Source organism: Melospiza melodia, chromosome 26 (genome assembly GCF_035770615.1).
Source record: "Melospiza melodia melodia isolate bMelMel2 chromosome 26, bMelMel2.pri, whole genome shotgun sequence".
NCBI lineage: Eukaryota > Metazoa > Chordata > Aves > Passeriformes > Passerellidae > Melospiza > Melospiza melodia.
In genome coordinates this window covers 2,034,293-2,052,474 of record NC_086219.1, presented here as the reverse complement: position 1 = coordinate 2,052,474, position 18,182 = coordinate 2,034,293, and the positions used below count along the sequence as shown (strand labels likewise).

The window sequence follows — 18,182 nt, the reverse complement described above, 5'->3', positions numbered from 1 at the left end:
GTGATTTCAAATGTGGGGTTTTTTCTTTTATTTCTAGAGATTATTCTCAGGACTGAGAGAGGGTGGAATACTCCATCCTTTTTTTTTTAAATAGGAATGGTGTAAGAAAATTAAATAAATAAATTTTTAGTAAGCATTGCTTCATTGCTGTTACCAGCAGAGGAATTTCAGAGAGGAATAATATTTAACAGTGTTTGGATGAGTTGTATCCAGCTCTCAAGCATCAGGCTACAAATAAATGTGAGGGTGTTAATGATACCTTGGTTTTAATAACTGGATTTAATTGGATTAACACCTTGAGCTGTGGAAAGGACACTGGAGTTGTTACAGTGAAATGAGTGGAGTTGAGTTCTTTTCTGCCACTGTTTTCTGAGCAGTGAGTGAATTATTCTTATTCTTTAAATAAGAATCAGTCCACTGGGATGCTGAGTGTATCTCCATTTGCAGGAAGCACATGGAAGCTCTGTAAGGCTTCCTGCAGCTGAAAAATTCAGTGCAAAGCTGTTGGGGACACATCTGACTGGACATACATCCTTTTATACATCAATACAGCTCATTTTAGAGAAGAGCAAACCTTGAGCTGTTTCTTGATCCTTTTGACACAGCTGAATTGTGAAGTTTTGTTGTATATGGAAAGTAACAAATCAGGCAAAGTCAGATGATTTTCCTGTGTGGGAAACAGAGGAACAAAGTGACTTTTCCATGGGTACCTTGTGAGAAATGAGGGATTTGGGTCACCTGGAGGAGGGGGACAGGGAATGCCCTGAGGTGCACAGGTTGTTGCCCAGCAAGGGGAGAATTACCCACAAGGTGCTCTGCTCAACAGGATTAGGGCAAATAAGCTTAGAGCACAGACACTTAAGCACTTCAGCCCTGGGAAGGTCTTGAGGGGGTTGGAGAAAGTGAATTTTATTCCTGAGGAGCTGCCTGCAGGGACACACTGACATAGGCCAGGCAAAGTGAGGTAAGCAGGGGTTTGGCTCCTATTTCTGCACAACTCTGGGGGAATTTGGGGAAAGGAGTGTGGAACTTGAGCAGTGACTTTTTTCCTTGATTTGGAATGCAGTAACTTCTTTGAAAATTGCAGAAATAGGATCAGCATCCACATCAAGCTTACAGATTCTTCTAGAAACTTTCTTGTTTAAATGCCTTTAGAACATGCCAAGAAATAAAAATCTATTTCATGATACTCAGTTGTGCTTGTTTGTGCTGAGCAGAGACTGTTCAATATATGGCCCATGTCTGTAATATAAATAAATTGTATAAAATTTCCCATCTATCAAGAGTGAGAATGGATAAAAGCATTTTCCCCCATACATTCTTCTGACCTCACCTGATCCCCTTAAAGATACTTTTTAAAATACAATACTAGTAAGCTTTGATTTACAGCATAGCTAAAAAGGACATGGGAGGCTGGAACCCTTTTTTCCTCCCACAAATCTCGTATTTCTACCATAAATTCAATTGTCTAAAGCTCAGTATAAAAGAAATAGTGGAACAGCCAAGCTGGTTTGCTGTTTGTCCCATCAATTTTACAGTTTACTTCAGAGAACTCCTATATTTTAAAGCCCTTGGCTGCTGCAGGGTTGTCATTTCCTGAGTGAGTTCAGTCCTGTTGGCAGGAATTAGCACTTCCTGTTGATGTTGAAACAACAAAGACTACGAAGAGAATGTGGAAATGTGCTCTAAACAATTCCTATGGATGCTGGCAGAAAGGCAGCTCAGTTTGGAGTTGCTTGGGATGCACAGGGGCTAAGTTGGAATTCTCAGAGTGGATCTATCTTCAAGATGGGAAAATGAACTTTCTTAATGTGACTTTCTTCCTATGATAAGGGTTCATCTCCCTGTTCCATGCAAAGCTTTGTTTCATTTAAATGCCAGAGAATTCTCTCTCACAGTGCACAAATTCTGCAGAAAGAAATGGGTGCTATTTTAAGGAGAGATATCTGCTCTGACTGACGTGAGATTATTCCTCTATTGTAGTTTTAAATAAAGCTACATGTAAAATATGGAAAATCTTCCCTGTGGATCCTTGTACCTGCAGCTGAATTCTTGGTGTCCTGAGTCTTTATTGCATCTCATCAGTGAGTTGCTGTGACCTTGGGCAGAGCACCAAAGTTTTGGCATTTCTTGCTCTGAAATGGGAATGATAGCATCTCTAAATTCTTTGTGTGGAGTGGTCAGTGTTTGCTTAGTGGGAAATTGTTATATATTAACTCAGAATGGCAGAACTAGAAGTGAAGAAGCTGAAAGATCTGAAAAATCACAGTTTATTCTAAATTAACCCTTTGTGACAAAAGCAGTGCATTAGTGTTTTACCAGGTGTGACATGCTCCAAATTTTAACAGATATCCAGCCCAGAGTGTTTGTCTGAGATGTAAAATGAACAAAACAGCTTGAGAAAACAAAAGAGCATTCCAGAGAAAAGCAGGATAATGAAATACTCAGGATGGGTTTTGTCTTAGCTGGATTTGGGCTGAGCTGACCAAGCAATCCTCAGGGGGCTTAGAGATGACCCTGGGAGCAGCAGGGAGAGGAACAAACCCAGTTTCAAACGAAGGGAAAGGGCCTTGGAGTTGTGTGAGTGAGTTTTGGGAGAGAAGCCAACTAAAATTCCTTTTCTCAGATACTGTGGGTTTCAGAGAAGAGGAAAAAATGGTAAATGATGCTGTGACAAGATCTGGCATCTGTTCCTAGAGGTTTTCAGTTTGGAATAACTACTATGGAGAGAGCTGCAGCCTAAGTCTGGCTATGGGGGATAGAAATATTTAGGGAATATTGAAGCCTAAACTATTTTGAAGCTTCTTTTAACAGTGATGTTTGTTCTACTACTCTAATTTACCTTGACAGTCTGTTCTCTGTTATTGTGGCTGCATAAAAATGTGGAAGTTCTCCTCATCTTTCTCCTTGGGAAGGGCTTTGAGAGGAAAACAAACCCCACATGCTTGCAAAGATAAATAAGCTGATTAATTCCTAACAGAATAATATGTAAAGCTGCTAGCAAAGCATTTCCTTTATTTAATGGTAAAGGGTCAATTCAGGCTAATAAAATGTTCTAAAATCACACATTAGCAATATCAATTGATAAACTCCAGGTGTTCTGTGTAGTATTTGAAATTGGAACCAATTAATTTGTTCTGCAGTAAAAGATAAAATTCATCAGCATGTTTCTTCAGCATCTTCCATTGCTATCAAGCTGCAGAAATTTTAAAACACAGAATTAAGGAACAGCTGAGTTGGGGATGTGGAATGTTGTAGAAAATGCCAACAGTATCTTTCTGGAGCAGAGATTTTCAAAGATAAGTTGTACATTTAATAGGAAATATTAATGGTTGTGATATTGGGGAACAGCCCAATAACTGAGCAGCTCTAAAGGCAAAGCTGAGGTGGTTTCAGTGGTTGTGATGTTTCCTAAAGCCTCTGTCTTGCAAAGATTAATTTGATTTTTGCCTAATGGTAAAATAAAATGGCTCAAAATGAATAATCCAATATAAAATATATAAATGTAATTTGGTGCCTATGGATACTGGGAAAACAGAGGCTTAGAGGGGAGAAGTGTCTGATGGATGGATGTGGTTTCTCAAACTCCTGCCCTCAACCCAAAAAATTCCCTGATTTTACTCTGACAACCCGTTCTTGTCACAGTCTGCTCTGGGATCTCAGACATTTCAGCAGTTACCAAATAAAACCCTGAACATTTGTGAGTGATTCCTTTTCTCCACATAGCAGAACAACATTTTTCATAACTGTGGTGTTGCAGACTGTTCTTGGAGCATTTTGCAGGTGCTTGTGTCAGGGTAAATCCTTTTTCTGTTCTGGGAGGGTTCCTTGCTCTGGTCTGAAGAGCTGCAGGGCAGTTCTGACTTCCACATCTAAAATTGGTGTTACCTGCTCACTCAGTCTTGGACAAGTTGAATTTATACAAAATGAATCACAACATGAAAAAAGGAATAAAAAAAGAAAAAAAGGAGGAGGCCTGCAGGAGAGAAATCAATCCAATTCTATTTGATGGAAGCAAAGCACATCCTTACACTGAGGGGATTTCAGCCACACATTTCCACCCGTGTTTATAAATCAGTTTGCTATTTCTTTTCAAGTTTGAAGTGATTGAAAATACTTATAATTTCAAATTCTGCCTTTTTCTAATAGTCCTGCTTGTGGCTGTTTTTCAGATTTCTGGTTGTTTCAGAGGTGGCAGTGGAGCACACCTTTAGCACAGGAAAATGAGCGAGCTTGACCAGTTACGCCAGGAGGCCGAGCAGCTGAAAAACCAAATCAGAGTATGTATTGTGCCCCAGCCCAAAGGAGTGTGTGCTGGGCAGGGCAGAAATGATGCCTGAAATGTTCCCCCAATGCCAGAGTTAATGAGGAAAGGGCAAGCACATATGGCTGCTGTAGAAAATTACTTTTTGGTCTTTTATATTGTAACAGTTACAGAAGCAATGAACAAAATTGCTGATGAAAATGAATGCTTGCTGAAGTTTTGTATGTGCTAGGGCATAACTAAAGTTTAAAAAACTGATAAAAATAAGGTCAGTGATAAAGTTTGTCAGAGTTCTGTCCAGTAAGTTCTGAAAAACCTCTGAGGCTCTCTGAACAAGCAGTTCCACTGCTTGAGTGTCTTTGTGGGGAAAGTCTTGTTGCCTTTCTTCCAAAAGAAGAAGAAATTTCCAAATTAAATGCACAGTATATGTTGACAGCAGGCAGTGCATTATGGTAATGCTGCTGTTAGTGTGGGTCCTCTCTGGGTGACAGAAATGTTCTCTGAACCTTGGGTTCAGGGGGCTTAATTAACTTGATAAAAGAGAGATAGAAATGTACAGAACTCCATCCAATTTCTCTAATTTCCTTCTCTTGTAGGATGCTAGGAAAGCATGTGCAGATGCCACCCTGGCTCAGGTAAGAATTTCAAGAGTTTAACAGGAATTAAGAAAATATTTCCTTTACAAAAAACAAATGCTGTAAAAAGGTGAATCTGGTTTTGCCTCCTGTAGCAAATTTTTTTTTTTATTTTGCCTTTGGGTGTTTTCTTCCAGAAATAAGTACATGTTTGTCCAGCTCCTGAGAGCAGTGGCCTTGAGCAGAGATTTCTTGGAGTGACTCAGGGCACATTTCTGCTGCTTAATGGAAAATAATGCTGTGCCCTGGAGCTGGGAGCAGCACTGTTGTTACCCTGCTAATCAGAACCATAAGGCCTGCTGAGGTTAAACTTCTTCAGTGTCTGCCACATTTATCTGTGCAGGAGGAGAAAACCCAGATCAAAGGTCTGAAATCCTAGAAGTCTAAGAAGATACAACCTAAACAAAATTTCTGGGAGTGTTTGTAAATGCAATAGGCTGCTTGTGTGGTGTAATAAAGACGTGCTACTTAAAATTACATAACTTGTGAATGGAAAAAAATCAGTATTGAGAATGTGGAGCTGTGTGTGAGATGTTATTTGAGGGCAGTGAAGGGAGGAACTGAGTGTGTGACCTTGTCCTGTCTCAGATCACAGCCAATATCGACCCCGTGGGGAGAATCCAGATGCGCACCAGGAGAACACTCCGGGGACACCTGGCCAAAATTTATGCAATGCACTGGGGCACTGATTCCAGGTGGGTGCAGAGCTGCCTCAGGGGCTGCATCTCTCTGCAAAGCTGGGTGCACGTGGAGTTAATAATCCTGAGAGGAGTCAAACACTGAATGCCACCATTTTCCTCCATGTTTTTGTAACCCAAGCCTACATTTGATGCCAAAATCCCAGTCCTTGTCTACTAAAAATACAGTAATGGTACCACATGGGTTCTGAGGAACTGTGGAAATAAAGTAGATGCCATTATCAGTTGTCTTTCTTTTCCTTTTCCTGATTAATTTAAAGAGAAACGAAATGCCACAGGTTTCATTCTCTTTCCTTTACAATGTTCATCACCTTGGCTGCCCACAATGATTGTGTTTCCCTGCTGTTTCCTCCCTAGGCTTCTAGTTAGTGCCTCCCAGGATGGCAAACTTATAATTTGGGACAGCTATACTACAAACAAGGTAAGGCCAGCTGATCCATTGCTGTGTAATTCAGTTGTGAAAGCATCAGGAGGAACTATTGCCCATCATCATTTTGGCTCTATTGCTTTCCTGGTCCTAAATCCAAATTTTGAATTCTCTAAAACAATCAAGTTGTATGTAAAGAACACAGCAGTGTCTTCAGTGTGTGAAAATGTGCACCACAAATGGAGAGCAAGGAAAGACTTCCTTCTAAAGAATATTTTAATTTGTTTTAATACTGCAGGAAAGTGATTAGCAGTGAGCAGGCAGTGATGAGCATCTTGCACCAGAAGGGGCAGAGATTTTGGCTTAGGCAGATGAATTTGTTGTCTGCAGTGAAGTCCTGGAAGACCTGACATGTTCTAATGAGTCATCTCTTGGTGGCTGCAATCACATGAGGCAGTTCAGGACTACTTTTACTTTCATTTGACAGTGATTGGTATTTACTGATCATAGCCACTGTTCCAGAGCTGGCAACAATTCCCATGTAGCTCTTTGTGGTTAAGTTGACAGAACTGCTTTAGTTTGATTTTATTCCAGATAAATTTTCCTAACTTGGCTCCTCATAGCATTAAAATCAGTGTTACAGTGCATTGGAGCAAATGGCATCACTTTAGTAAAAAGTTAATATAATATGGTTTGCAAATTAAAATTAAGCCCTCTCATTTTTACCTTCATCCTCATCCTTTCACCCCAGCCTGCAGGTAAATGTCATCTAAATTACTGTGACTGCTCAGGATGGTGAAATCATCACTGCATCCATGATTTCTGTATTGATATGTTCAATTCTTACATCAATGCTAATTAATCCATGCAATATTCTTTTGGCAGTTCCAGAACACACTTGAAGTTGTCATCAATTTGATCTTTACCTAATGATAAAATAAAATGGCTCAAAGTGAATATTCCAAATAGTAGAGACTTTTGGAATATTCTAGACTTCTTGGTAGGAGACTTCCAAAAAATGAACTGGTTGTGGTTTTAGGACAGGGTTGGGGTTTTTTAACTGCTTGTTGCTGCAGGACCACTGATTTCTGGCTGTTCCTCTGCTTCTAATGAAATTTTTCCTTAAGAAATCAGGCACATTGTTAATATTGCATGAAATATCACCATAAGTCTAAGACTAAAGAATGTATGAACAAATTTAAGGGATGAACACAATGAGTTAACAAGACAAAACAGGTTTAGATTCTATAATTATCCAAAAAAAGTTCTTTGAGCAGAGAATGACAAGGAACCATGGGGTAGTTATTTAAATGTGAAGCTTGATTGCTTGCAGTGGGTTTCCAAAGAAGGATTTAATGGCAGTGACAGCAGCGATTTCCTTACTTGTTCATTCACTGCATCTTAGCCTGGAATTGGCACTTTTGCTGACTGTGCTTGGAAGTCAATATTTTCCTGAACCTATAATAAACCAATAGTAATCAGAGCACTGAAATGAAATCCTTCACTTTGGACCAAAATTGCTGATGGAACTGGAATGAGGAGAAGCAAATCTGAGGTTTTATTACGTCACTGCTTGTTCTGACGAGCCCCATATGCAAGTTACCCTCAAAATAGTTCAACACTCAAACAGCTGTTTTATTCTTGCTTCTGTGCCAAAAACATGATCCTGTCTTGAGGGACAGGTGAAAAACTTTTTTTTGAATGCAATTTCTGCAGGTGAAGTGCTGAGCTGTCTGTGTTGCAGGTGCATGCCATTCCCCTGCGCTCCTCCTGGGTCATGACTTGTGCATATGCTCCCTCTGGCAATTACGTGGCTTGTGGTGGGCTGGACAACATCTGCTCCATTTATAACTTGAAAACTCGTGAAGGGAATGTCCGTGTCAGCCGTGAGCTCGCTGGGCACACAGGTGAGTGCTGCTCACAGTTACCTCAGCACAGTGAAAATTAAAAAAAAAACTCCTTTAAACATAATTTCCTAATTGCAATCTACTTCTTTTCTCAGGCAGGAGCTTAGCTGCAGACTGCTTGATTTTAAGTATTTTTAAACAGTTTTTCAGCTGTAAAATGGAATAAAAACTTAAAGCTGCTGGAAGTTGATGTTTGCAGGTTTTCATATTTTCTGCTGTAGTTTGAATTCTGTGCTTTGTGAAATGGAGGTGGTTGGCAGGCAGGCTGATTCTGTAATCAGAGTGCTTCCACTGATGGTTTGGCAGATGGGATTTCAGGAAAAAAGATGCTTCAGAGCATCCAGATGAACTTCTTTGGTTCTGTTGGGAAACATCCAATGTCCATGCTCAGGTCTGTGTACTGACCAGGAATGCAGTTTATTTTGCTCAATCCGTTGATGCAGTTGAGGCCATCAGCATTTGTTGCTGCTGGATGAGACTGAGATGATTTCCTTAGAAAGTTGGGTGTGTGCAGTGCAGGCTCACTGGGATCCTGCCCACCTTGGCCACTGGATTCCACACTGGAATTGCACATTTTGTCCCCCTTCTTCTGCTTGGGTTGGGGTGGTCTCTAAAGAACCAAACCACAAAAATATTGCAGATTCCCATACAAAAATCATCTGTTGCATTTTAGGCTCTCAGTGTGTTTTGCTGCAGGTCCAGGAGAGGAGGAAGCAGCTTATTAGCAGACCAGTTTGCCTTTGCAGGGTAATCTCTGGCCTTATTTGTGCACCTTTCTTCTGTTTCCAGGCTACTTGTCCTGCTGTCGTTTCCTGGATGATAATCAGATCGTCACCAGCTCTGGCGACACCACTTGGTAAGCTGGGACATGGGGACAGCACTGCCAGAAGGGCTTTTCTCACCCATTTTCTGTGCCTGAAGGAAACTTTGTCCTTCACAAACTTCATCATCACCCTCAACACTCTGGTGACACTGCTCAAATGTCACTTTGTGCTGGTAATTTCAGCCCTGTGAGCTTTGGCTGTTTCCTTGTGCCCATGTTCTGAAGAGCCTGACCTAATTCTGTGTAAAGATGTTCTGGGAAATTTTCTTCCTGTGACTATTTGGTTTTCAGAAATAACTGTATTAGCCTAATGATTTTCCTCAAAACTCCTTTTGTATTCAGTATTTATTACTCAAACAGTCATGTTTGGATATTTCTAATACAGAATGTAGCTAACGTTGTTATTCAGAAGAGCTCCTAGAAAATATTCTCCAGTGACAATAGCTGGGTTTTTTGAGGAGAATGTAGGTGTATATCTTCATAAACACTGGCTTCTGAACTAAAAAAGGCCTCGATCTTTTTTTCATGGATTTTTCTATTAAATGTATTCCTTAAAAGCATTGCAGTTCTCTCAAGGAGCAGCACTTAGAGCAGAGGTTGTCTAATAAATACCTGTCCTACACAATGCCAGTCTCTCTGAATGCCTGATTCTGAGAAGCTGTGCAATATATATGAGATTAAAACCAAAAAATGTTTCTGAATATGTGTTGGTGTTTAGAGAACCCAGTAAACTCTAACAAAATGGGAGGGTTTGTAGAAATGATGCTCTTTGTAAGAGAACACAGCTGCTTCAGGAGTTGTGTAGTAATTCTGCAGCTGTCCTTGCCATCACCTCAGTTCATCAAAGGACTTTATCAAAGTACAGGCACATCTTGTTTACCTGGTTTGAACCTGCTGCTGCTGGCTCTGGTTTGCTGAGAAATTACAGAAATTAAAAATCCCAACTTCCTAAAGTGTTTAGGCTTCTTCTTAAGGAGGTGATAATGTTCTTTCATCCTTTTATACTCTTAATTATCACTGTTGTAGTGATTTGGCTGGCTTGCAACTTTAAGATCAGACATAATTCACAAAGTTACTCATCCTCTGTGAGTTTATAAAATGAGAAATGCTGGCTCAGCTTTTGCTGTGGCCTTACCACTGCTGTTTAATTGAAGCTGTGGTAGTACTGGATAGCAGCCATGGCAGAGAACTTCGGGATGAGCAGCCCTCAGTGCCAGTCACCAGTTTTTTCCATTATTTTTCAATTTAAAACCCTCCCAATGTTTTAAAATTAAGGATAGCTTTAAGGTCTTCTATGCAAAATTAGTCTGCAACATCCAAACCAAAAATATTTATTTCTGTTGTCAGGATCAATGTTATTAATACCTGGATAAAAAGCAGTGATAAAAAGACCCCATGAAGGAGCACAGATGTGTTGATTTTTGTACAAATAGTCTACAACAGCCAAATAATTCAACCAAAAATGTTTATTTCCATTGTTAGGATCAATGTTATTAATACTTGGGAGTTTTGCCTCAGGAGTGATAAAAGGATGTCATGAAGGAGTGCAGACGTGTTGATTTTTGCACAACTAATTTTTGCATAATTAATTTTTATACAATTAATCTGCAACAGCCAAATAATTCAACCAAAAATATTTATTTCCATTATCAAGATCAATATTATTAATACTTGGAGTTTTACCTCAGGAGTGATTTAAAACCTCACAAAGGAGCGCAGACGTGTTGATTTTTGCACAATTAATTTTTACACAATTATTTTTTGCACAAATAATGTGCAACAGCCAAATAATTCAACCAAAAATATTTATTTCCATTATCAGGATCGATGTTATTAATACTGGGAGTTTTACCTCAGGAGTGATAAAAAGACCTCACAAAGTAGCACAGATGTGTTAATTTTTGCACAATTCATTTTTATACAATTAATCTGCAACAGCCAAATAATTCAGCCAAAAATGTTTCTTTCCATTATCAAGATCAATACTTGGAGTTATTAATACTTGGAGTTTTAATACTTGTTATTAATACTTGGGAGTTTTACCTCAGCGATGATAAAAAACCTCACAAAGGAGCGCAGTCGTGCTGATTTTTTCCTCTTGAATGACTCTTTCAGTGCTCTCTGGGACATAGAAACTGGTCAGCAGACAACCACATTCACTGGGCACACTGGAGATGTGATGAGCCTGTCCCTTGCCCCCGATGCCCGGTGTTTTGTTTCTGGTGCCTGCGATGCCTCTGCCAAGCTGTGGGATGTCAGAGAAGGAATGTGCCGGCAAACCTTCACCGGCCACGAGTCCGACATCAACGCCATCTGTGTACGTGCTGCTCCCTCAGCTGGGCTGCTGCTCTGCAGAATCACCAGGGAGATTGTGCCCAAAGTCTGGGGGGAGTGGTGGGCAGGACTCCATGGATGTCAGAAGTTAATTAATCACTTTATTATTCTATATTATTCTATATTGCATTACATCTAAACTGAATCTGCCCAGCACTCAACTGCCCAGAATCTTGTGACTGTCATCCAGCAGTCCTGACACACACACACACACACACTTGGTCCTTCTGGGAGGAATGATGAGGAGGACTCCATGGTTATCAGAAGGCTAATTAATTACTTTATTATGCTACATTATTCTATATTATATTACACTACATATAAGCTGAATCTACCGAGCATTTAACTGCAGAAAATCTCATGACTGTCATCCAGCAGTCCTGACACACACACACACACACACTTGGCCCTTCTGGGAGGAATGATGATATCAGAAGGCTAATTAATTACTTGATTATATTATATTATTCTATATTACACTACATCTAAACTGAATCTGCCAAGCATTCAACTGCCCAGAATCTCGTGACTGTCATCCAACAGTCCCAACACACACAGACTTGGCCCTTCTGGGAGGAATGATGATATCAGAAGGCTAATTAATTACTTTATTATACTATATTATTCTATATTATATTATACTACATCTCAGCTTCCTAGGAAAAGAATCCTGGGCAAGGGGATTTTTCAGAAAACATGAGTGTGACAGTGCAGCCTTTAGTTTGCTGTGTTTGTGTGATGCAGAGGGGTTCAATCTGAAACCATTTGTGTTTTTATTTTCCCCGTGAAGTTCTTCCCCAGTCGCAACGCCTTCGTTGGTCTGTGATTGGTCATGAAGTAAAAACAATTCACATGAAACCAATGAAACAATCTCCAAACACATTCCAAAGCAGCAAAACACAGGAGAAGCAATGAGATAATATTGTTTTCCTTTTTCTCTGAGGCTTCCCAGGGGAAGAATCCTGGGCAAGGGGATTTTTCACAAAATATCAGTGTGACAGTGCAGCCTCTGGTTTGCTGTGTTTGTGTGATGCAGAGGGATTAAATCTGTTTTTCTTCTCCCCCATGAAGTTCTTCCCCAATGGGAAGAACTTTGGGGAAGGTGTTGGTCCATGATTGGTCATTAAGTCAGAACAATTCACATGAAGCCAATGAAACAATCGCCTGTTGGTAAACAATCTCTAAACACAGTCCAAAACACAGGAGAAGCAAATGAGATAAGAATCAGAAAACATGACTGTGACTGCAACCTCTGGTTTCTCCTCCATGAAGTTCTTCCCCAGCAACAACGCCTTTGCCACGGGATCTTAATTTTTTTATTCTGTTACATTTTTATTTTTTTATTTCATTAAATTTCAGTTTGTTAAATTTTATTTTATTAAATATTAAATCTATGTTTTTCCTCTCCCCCATGAAGTTCTTCCCCAACGGCAACGCCTTTGCCACGGGCTCGGACGATGCCACGTGCCGGCTCTTCGACCTGCGGGCTGACCAGGAGCTGATGGTTTATTCCCACGACAACATCATCTGTGGCATCACCTCTGTAGCATTTTCCAAGAGTGGCCGCCTGCTCCTAGCTGGGTATGATGACTTCAACTGCAATGTGTGGGACACGCTGAAAGCTGACAGAGCAGGTAAATGGAGCTGAGGGTTGGGGATTTTATGGAGTTCTCACCCCTGGAGGTGTCCAAGGAGCTCCTGGATGGGGCACTCAGTGCTGGGGACAAGCCACAGGTTGGACTTGATGGCCTTGGAGGTGTGGTGGTGTTCTCAGGGGTCCCCAGGATGAGAGGAGATGACAATCTTGAGTCCATGTTTCAGAAGGCTGATTCATTTTATTATATATATATATATATAATTTATGATATATTAGAAGAAAATTATCTATTAGAACTATACTAAAAGAATAGAAGAAAAGGAGAAAAGCCTTTCATCAGAAGGCTTGAAAAGAAAGGAAAGGAATAATGATAAAATCTCGTGACTCTCAGAGAATCTGAGCCAGCTCACTGTGATTGGCCATTAATTAAAAACAGCCACATGGAACCAATCCCAGATGCACCTGTTGCATCCCACAGCAGCAGATAATCATTGTTTACATTTCATTTCTGAGGCCTCTCAGCTTCTCAGGAGAAAAGATCCTAACAAAAGGATTTTCCATAAAATATGTCCCTGACATTGGTGGCCTTTTTCAGCCTCTGAATGTGTGACTCGAGTCTCAGGCACAGATCTCAGCACTCCCTGTCTCAACTTCAGAAATCTGAAAACTTCTTTAGGCTGCCCAGTGATGGTACAAATCCATTGGAATCCTGCTCAAGGATGGATGTTGAGAGCAGGATGATTGCCATTAAAAACAAGGCCTTGGGGTTCAGGGATATTCTTTTTTAGGCTTTATGGCTTTGTTTATGCATTAACTATTCAAAGCAATTCACATGAATGTTGCTATTTATACACAGGAATTTTTTTCCTGGTATTTGTAGCAGTAGTTTTAGAGACAAGCAGCAAAACAACAGAGACTGGAGTTTATCTTTTGAGGAAACAAACATGAAATTCATGGTCCAAAGATGAAGAGAATTTAACTTCGGGTCTTCCAAATGAAAACTTTTGAAACTTTTGTTGGAAAAAATGTGTAAATTTGGCTATAAATGTTTCATTACTCTGATCAGAACAGGAGATGAGTAAAATACTCTTTGTATTGAAATGTTCCAAGGCTTCAGATTGCCAGGCAGATTTGGCATTTCTGATATTAAACACTTCTATATCTTCTGATATTGGCACTTCTGAATTAAACACCTTTGTGGTTGTGTGTTCAGTACAGGAATTTAAGATTTGTTGGTGCTGATTTTGTTTTGCCAAATTGCAGCACTTCCTGTTGCTGGTGGGAGAATGAGGAGAGTCCTGTGAGCACTCTAATTCATGTAGAGAGATTAATTTCAAGTCTATCAAGAATATCTTGGCTCAGTGCTGTGGACTGGAAAGCTTGAACATAATTAGGTTTTCTTTTTACCTCCTTGAAACTGTTAAATTAAAGGGGATAGAGGAAAATGTTGTCTCCCTTAATTTTTCTGTTTAGTGTCTCAATTCTTTCTTTTAATGGTGCTATAATTGAATTGTATTAGATCTCCATATTGACAAATGGATTGTATGGAGAACCTTGTGAATGTAGTAAGAGAAAATTGGATGAAAAATACTTTGGAGTTCATAACACAATTCAGTTTAACTTCTGGTTTTAAAAGAAAATTTTTTGCAAATATGAAAATTCTGTAAAATTTAACTGAGACCAGTTCAGACACATTATCACTGTGGTGAGGAGCAAAAGCTGTGCAGGGCATGGTTACAGTGAATTGTCACAATCTTCAGGGCTGTCACTTCACAGCTCATGGGACACCAGTAAAGGTCATAACAGGGGGAAAATAGAAGGAAAATTTTGGAGTAATGCATTTACTGAATTATCCCTTGAGAACCCACCCAGCTCTGCCCTGAATCTGTGCTTATAAAACCAAAGGCATTTTATAATTCCAGCCCTGTTTGTTCAGGATTTCTGACTCTAGAGCTTGGTTAACCCAAACGTGCTGTGCTGTAACTGGAACAGACAGGAAATGACCCAAACAAAGCAATTTATTGTTGATTTCTCATTCCCAGGTGTCCTTGCTGGTCACGATAACCGTGTCAGTTGCTTAGGTGTGACTGATGATGGCATGGCAGTGGCAACAGGGTCATGGGACAGCTTCCTCAAGATCTGGAACTGAAAAAGGTGAGTACCCAGCTCCTTAAGGCAGCTTTGGGGCCAGAATGCTTCTTGCCAGCAGTGCTGTTATTGGGGCTGATCATTCAGGGTAGTCTGAAGCTGCACCAAGGGAAATGCATGTTGAAGAAGATTTTACAGAAAGGATGATAAAGGTTTTCACAGAAAGGTGATAAAGTTCTGGAATGGCTGCCCAGGGAGGTGCTGGAGTCCCCATCTCTGGGTGTGTTTAACAAAGCTTGGATGTGGCACTGGGTGCCAGGGCTGAGTTGAGGGGTTGGGGCTGAGTTGGACTCTGTGACCTTGAAGGTCTCTTCCAACCTGAGGATTCTGAGAATTTGGGGGAATTCTGTGAATTTGGGGGAATTTGGGGAATTCCCAGGAACTGGGGAGGTGCTGGAGTCACCATCCCTGGGTGTGTTTAACAAAGCCTGGGTGTGGCACTGGGTGCCAGGGCTGAGTTGAGGGGTTGGGGCTGGGTTGGACTCCATGATCTTTAAGGTCTCTTCCAACCTGGGGATTCTGAGAATTTGGGAGAATTCTGTGAATTGGGGAGAATTTTGGGAATTCCCAGGAATTGGGGAAATGGTAGAGTCACCATCCCTGGATGTGGCACTGGGTGCCAGGGTTGAGTTGAGGGGTTGGGGCTGGGTTGGACTCCGTGGTGTTTAAGGTCGCTTCCAACCTGGTCATTCTGTGAATTCTGTGAAATCAGTGAGGAGCAAAGCCAAGCAGTTGGGAGGTTTAGATAACCATTACTTTAATGCATGGCATTTGGAGGTTTAGATGGCCATTACTTTAATGCACACACTGACATTTTTCTGAAGGTCTGTTTTGAATTACCAAACTTTCCTGTGTGGGTTTTTAAATAAATAAATATCCTTGGGGAAAGGGGGGGATAAAATAATGCCTGCATGTGCCAGTGGTGGGGACAGCAGAGTTTGCCACTTGTGTGCAGTTTCTCAAAGTGCAACTCTCACCAGATGTTTCTGTGTGCCAGAAGAGCAGCGGACTCCAGGACTGGAAGAAGTTTCCAACGGTTGAAAATGACAAAGATAGCATATCCAATCCAACCATACTAACTTGGACCCCCATCCTCCCCAACTTCAAAGGGCAAGATCTTTTGCGTCTCCTGTTGCTGAAATGAAGAGCACAATTACCTTTCCAAGAAGAATTTCTGTGTTGTAAGCAAAATGAAATTGTGCATTCCTTTTGGGACCATTTTTTTTGTCTTGAGAATTTAAAAACAAATGAAACACTATCATAAAAAGCATGACCAGAAAATAAACTTGAGCATAATTGTGAAACAGTTAGCTTTCACTGTAGTTTCCAAGTTGAAGTTAAGGACTTTATCTCACACACTTGCAAATTTTAAAGTCATGTTTGTAGCAGGATTTTTTTCAAGTTTCCTTTTTAAATACATTTCCTTATGTATTTAATTGAGCAAAACAAGGGAGTCCTAGCCCAGAGCACTGGGGGTTGTTAACGCTGTAAATTTAGTCCCTAATTTTTTTTATTTTTATTTTCTAGTATCACAGATAATTGTTGCACAAAACTTGGCATATATAGGATAATGTTAAGCAGTAAGGTAACCAAGCACATGCTGTAAAAGGTAATGAATGCTTGTTTAAAGAATCCTTTCACCTTTTATGGATTACAAATGCAATCCTTGGTCCCTCCTGCCCCCCCTTTTTCACCACACTGATTTTTTTAATCTGTTTTGGTTTGTCCACTTGGAAGGGCAGTTTATATATCCTAACACTATCCTATAAGTCTCAACAACCAGGAATCTCTGTTTTCAAAAGAGACCTATCCTACACTTGGGTATCGAGTCAATTCTTTGTGTATGAAATGATGTACAAATCAATGTTTTGAAAATAATGATCTTGAACTTTCTAAGTTAAACAGAAAAAAAAAAAACCTTTTTTGATTGTTTGCCATATTGGGTGGGTTTACTCTTAGAATCGCATGCTGTAGAAATGCTAAAAAGTGCATATTGGACTAAGTCCTTAGATGTTTTTTCTTTGAAGAAATAACCTGTTTAAAAACTGTAACCATTGTCGCTGTATTCATTTATTGTTGCTACTCTGTGCATAAATCTATGAAGAACTCCAGTACAAAGCTATGCACGTTTTGGAGTAGCGTGATAAGTCACTTTTTTTTTTTTTAAAGAATAAAGAAAAAAAGAAACAGCCTGTTCAAACAATCGCTGTCAAAGATTCTGGGGTGTGGGAGGAGGGAACCTAGACCATCTTCTTTATAAATCAGTTCCTCACAGCCAGTTCCTCTTGCAGGATGAGTCCTTTGCATCTGATCAGAGTCATTTTTGTAATGAGCAGGTTTTCCTGGCTTTCTTTTCAAATAAAATGTTAAAAGCAGCAGTGTTTGGACAGCAGATTGTTCTTTCCTATCTTCTCACTGTATCCAGAAATGCTCCTTCCTAGCAGCAGTAGTAGCTTTTCTCCATTTTGTTTTTTCTGCAACATTCTGTACAAAAATGTGCTGTAATTGTGCGTTAGGCCTGGATTTGGCATAAAAGATGAGTTCCCTCTTACTCTCTTTCATGAAACTACTCTGTAGAGCTTTCTCCACGCCCTGTATCCCTCTTCACCTTTTGTATTTAATTTTAAAGTCAGTGTACTTCAAGAAAGCTGGATGCAAGATAGATACTATATTAAAATGTAATGTTATTTAAGATGTAATAAAGCAGTTTGACATGAGTTTGGACTGATCTGTTTTGCAGCTTCTTGTTCAACGTGCAGAACATCTTCTGAGTTGTGGAATAAACAGAATAAACACACAGGAGGAGGGAATGCTGGCCCCAGAGAAATGGTTTGGTGGTTTTTCAGTGGTTAATGGTCAGTTATTGGGCAGAGTATGCATTTAAATTCAGAGAGCCACTACGGTTCAGGAGGTGCACAGCACAAAAAATACTGTGTGCTGTAGGAGTGGAGCACCTGAAGGGGGAAATCAAAGCAAAATTAACTTCTTTTAAAACTTTTGTGTCCTTTATTAGGAAAAGACTTGAGTGGTTCCTGCCATGTGAGGATCTGGCCACAGCAGCTCTGGTGGCACTCTTAGATTGACAGGGTAAGAAGTCATTTTCATGCTCAGTAAGAACCAAGTCTCCAAGAGGCAGAATTTTATCTTAAAAATTTATTCAAAACATTGTTTTATACCCAGAGAAGCAGATTTGTGCAATGAGGTGTTAAAAAGCAGTTGGTTCAACAATTTGGTATTGGTTGACTTGAGGGTTTTGTGGTTTTAGTGGGTAAAGTCCCATCTCTTGTTTTATCTAAACAAAAATGGATTTTCCCTCATTTCACATCAACCAAGAGAAATTCCAAAGCTGTGGAATGGTCTCACACCAAACATGGAAATTCTCAGCCTCATTGGAGAGGTTTTTCAAAGC

At 40.1% G+C, this 18,182-nt stretch overlaps 1 protein-coding gene across 5 annotated transcripts in view; it reads left to right on the top strand.

The window, feature by feature from the left end:
* The window catches only part of GNB1 (G protein subunit beta 1), a 38,775-nt gene extending 21,285 nt beyond the window's left edge, over positions 1–17,490 (top strand). For 3 of the 5 annotated variants that reach the window (XM_063177130.1, XM_063177128.1, XM_063177131.1), the window contains exons 3-12: positions 4,173–4,280; positions 4,861–4,899; positions 5,488–5,594; positions 5,955–6,018; positions 7,709–7,871; positions 8,661–8,727; positions 10,810–11,011; positions 12,446–12,662; positions 14,668–14,779; positions 15,754–17,490. In XM_063177130.1, the coding sequence (XP_063033200.1) occupies positions 4,224–4,280; positions 4,861–4,899; positions 5,488–5,594; positions 5,955–6,018; positions 7,709–7,871; positions 8,661–8,727; positions 10,810–11,011; positions 12,446–12,662; positions 14,668–14,774 (1,023 nt within the window). In that variant the 5' untranslated portion in view covers positions 4,173–4,223 and the 3' untranslated portion in view covers positions 14,775–14,779; positions 15,754–17,490. The remainder of the gene's footprint in view (positions 1–4,172; positions 4,281–4,860; positions 4,900–5,487; positions 5,595–5,954; positions 6,019–7,708; positions 7,872–8,660; positions 8,728–10,809; positions 11,012–12,445; positions 12,663–14,667; positions 14,780–15,753) is intronic. The other 2 variants (XM_063177132.1, XM_063177129.1) reach the window with 2 other exon arrangements.
* The last annotated feature ends 692 nt before the right edge of the window (positions 17,491–18,182 follow it).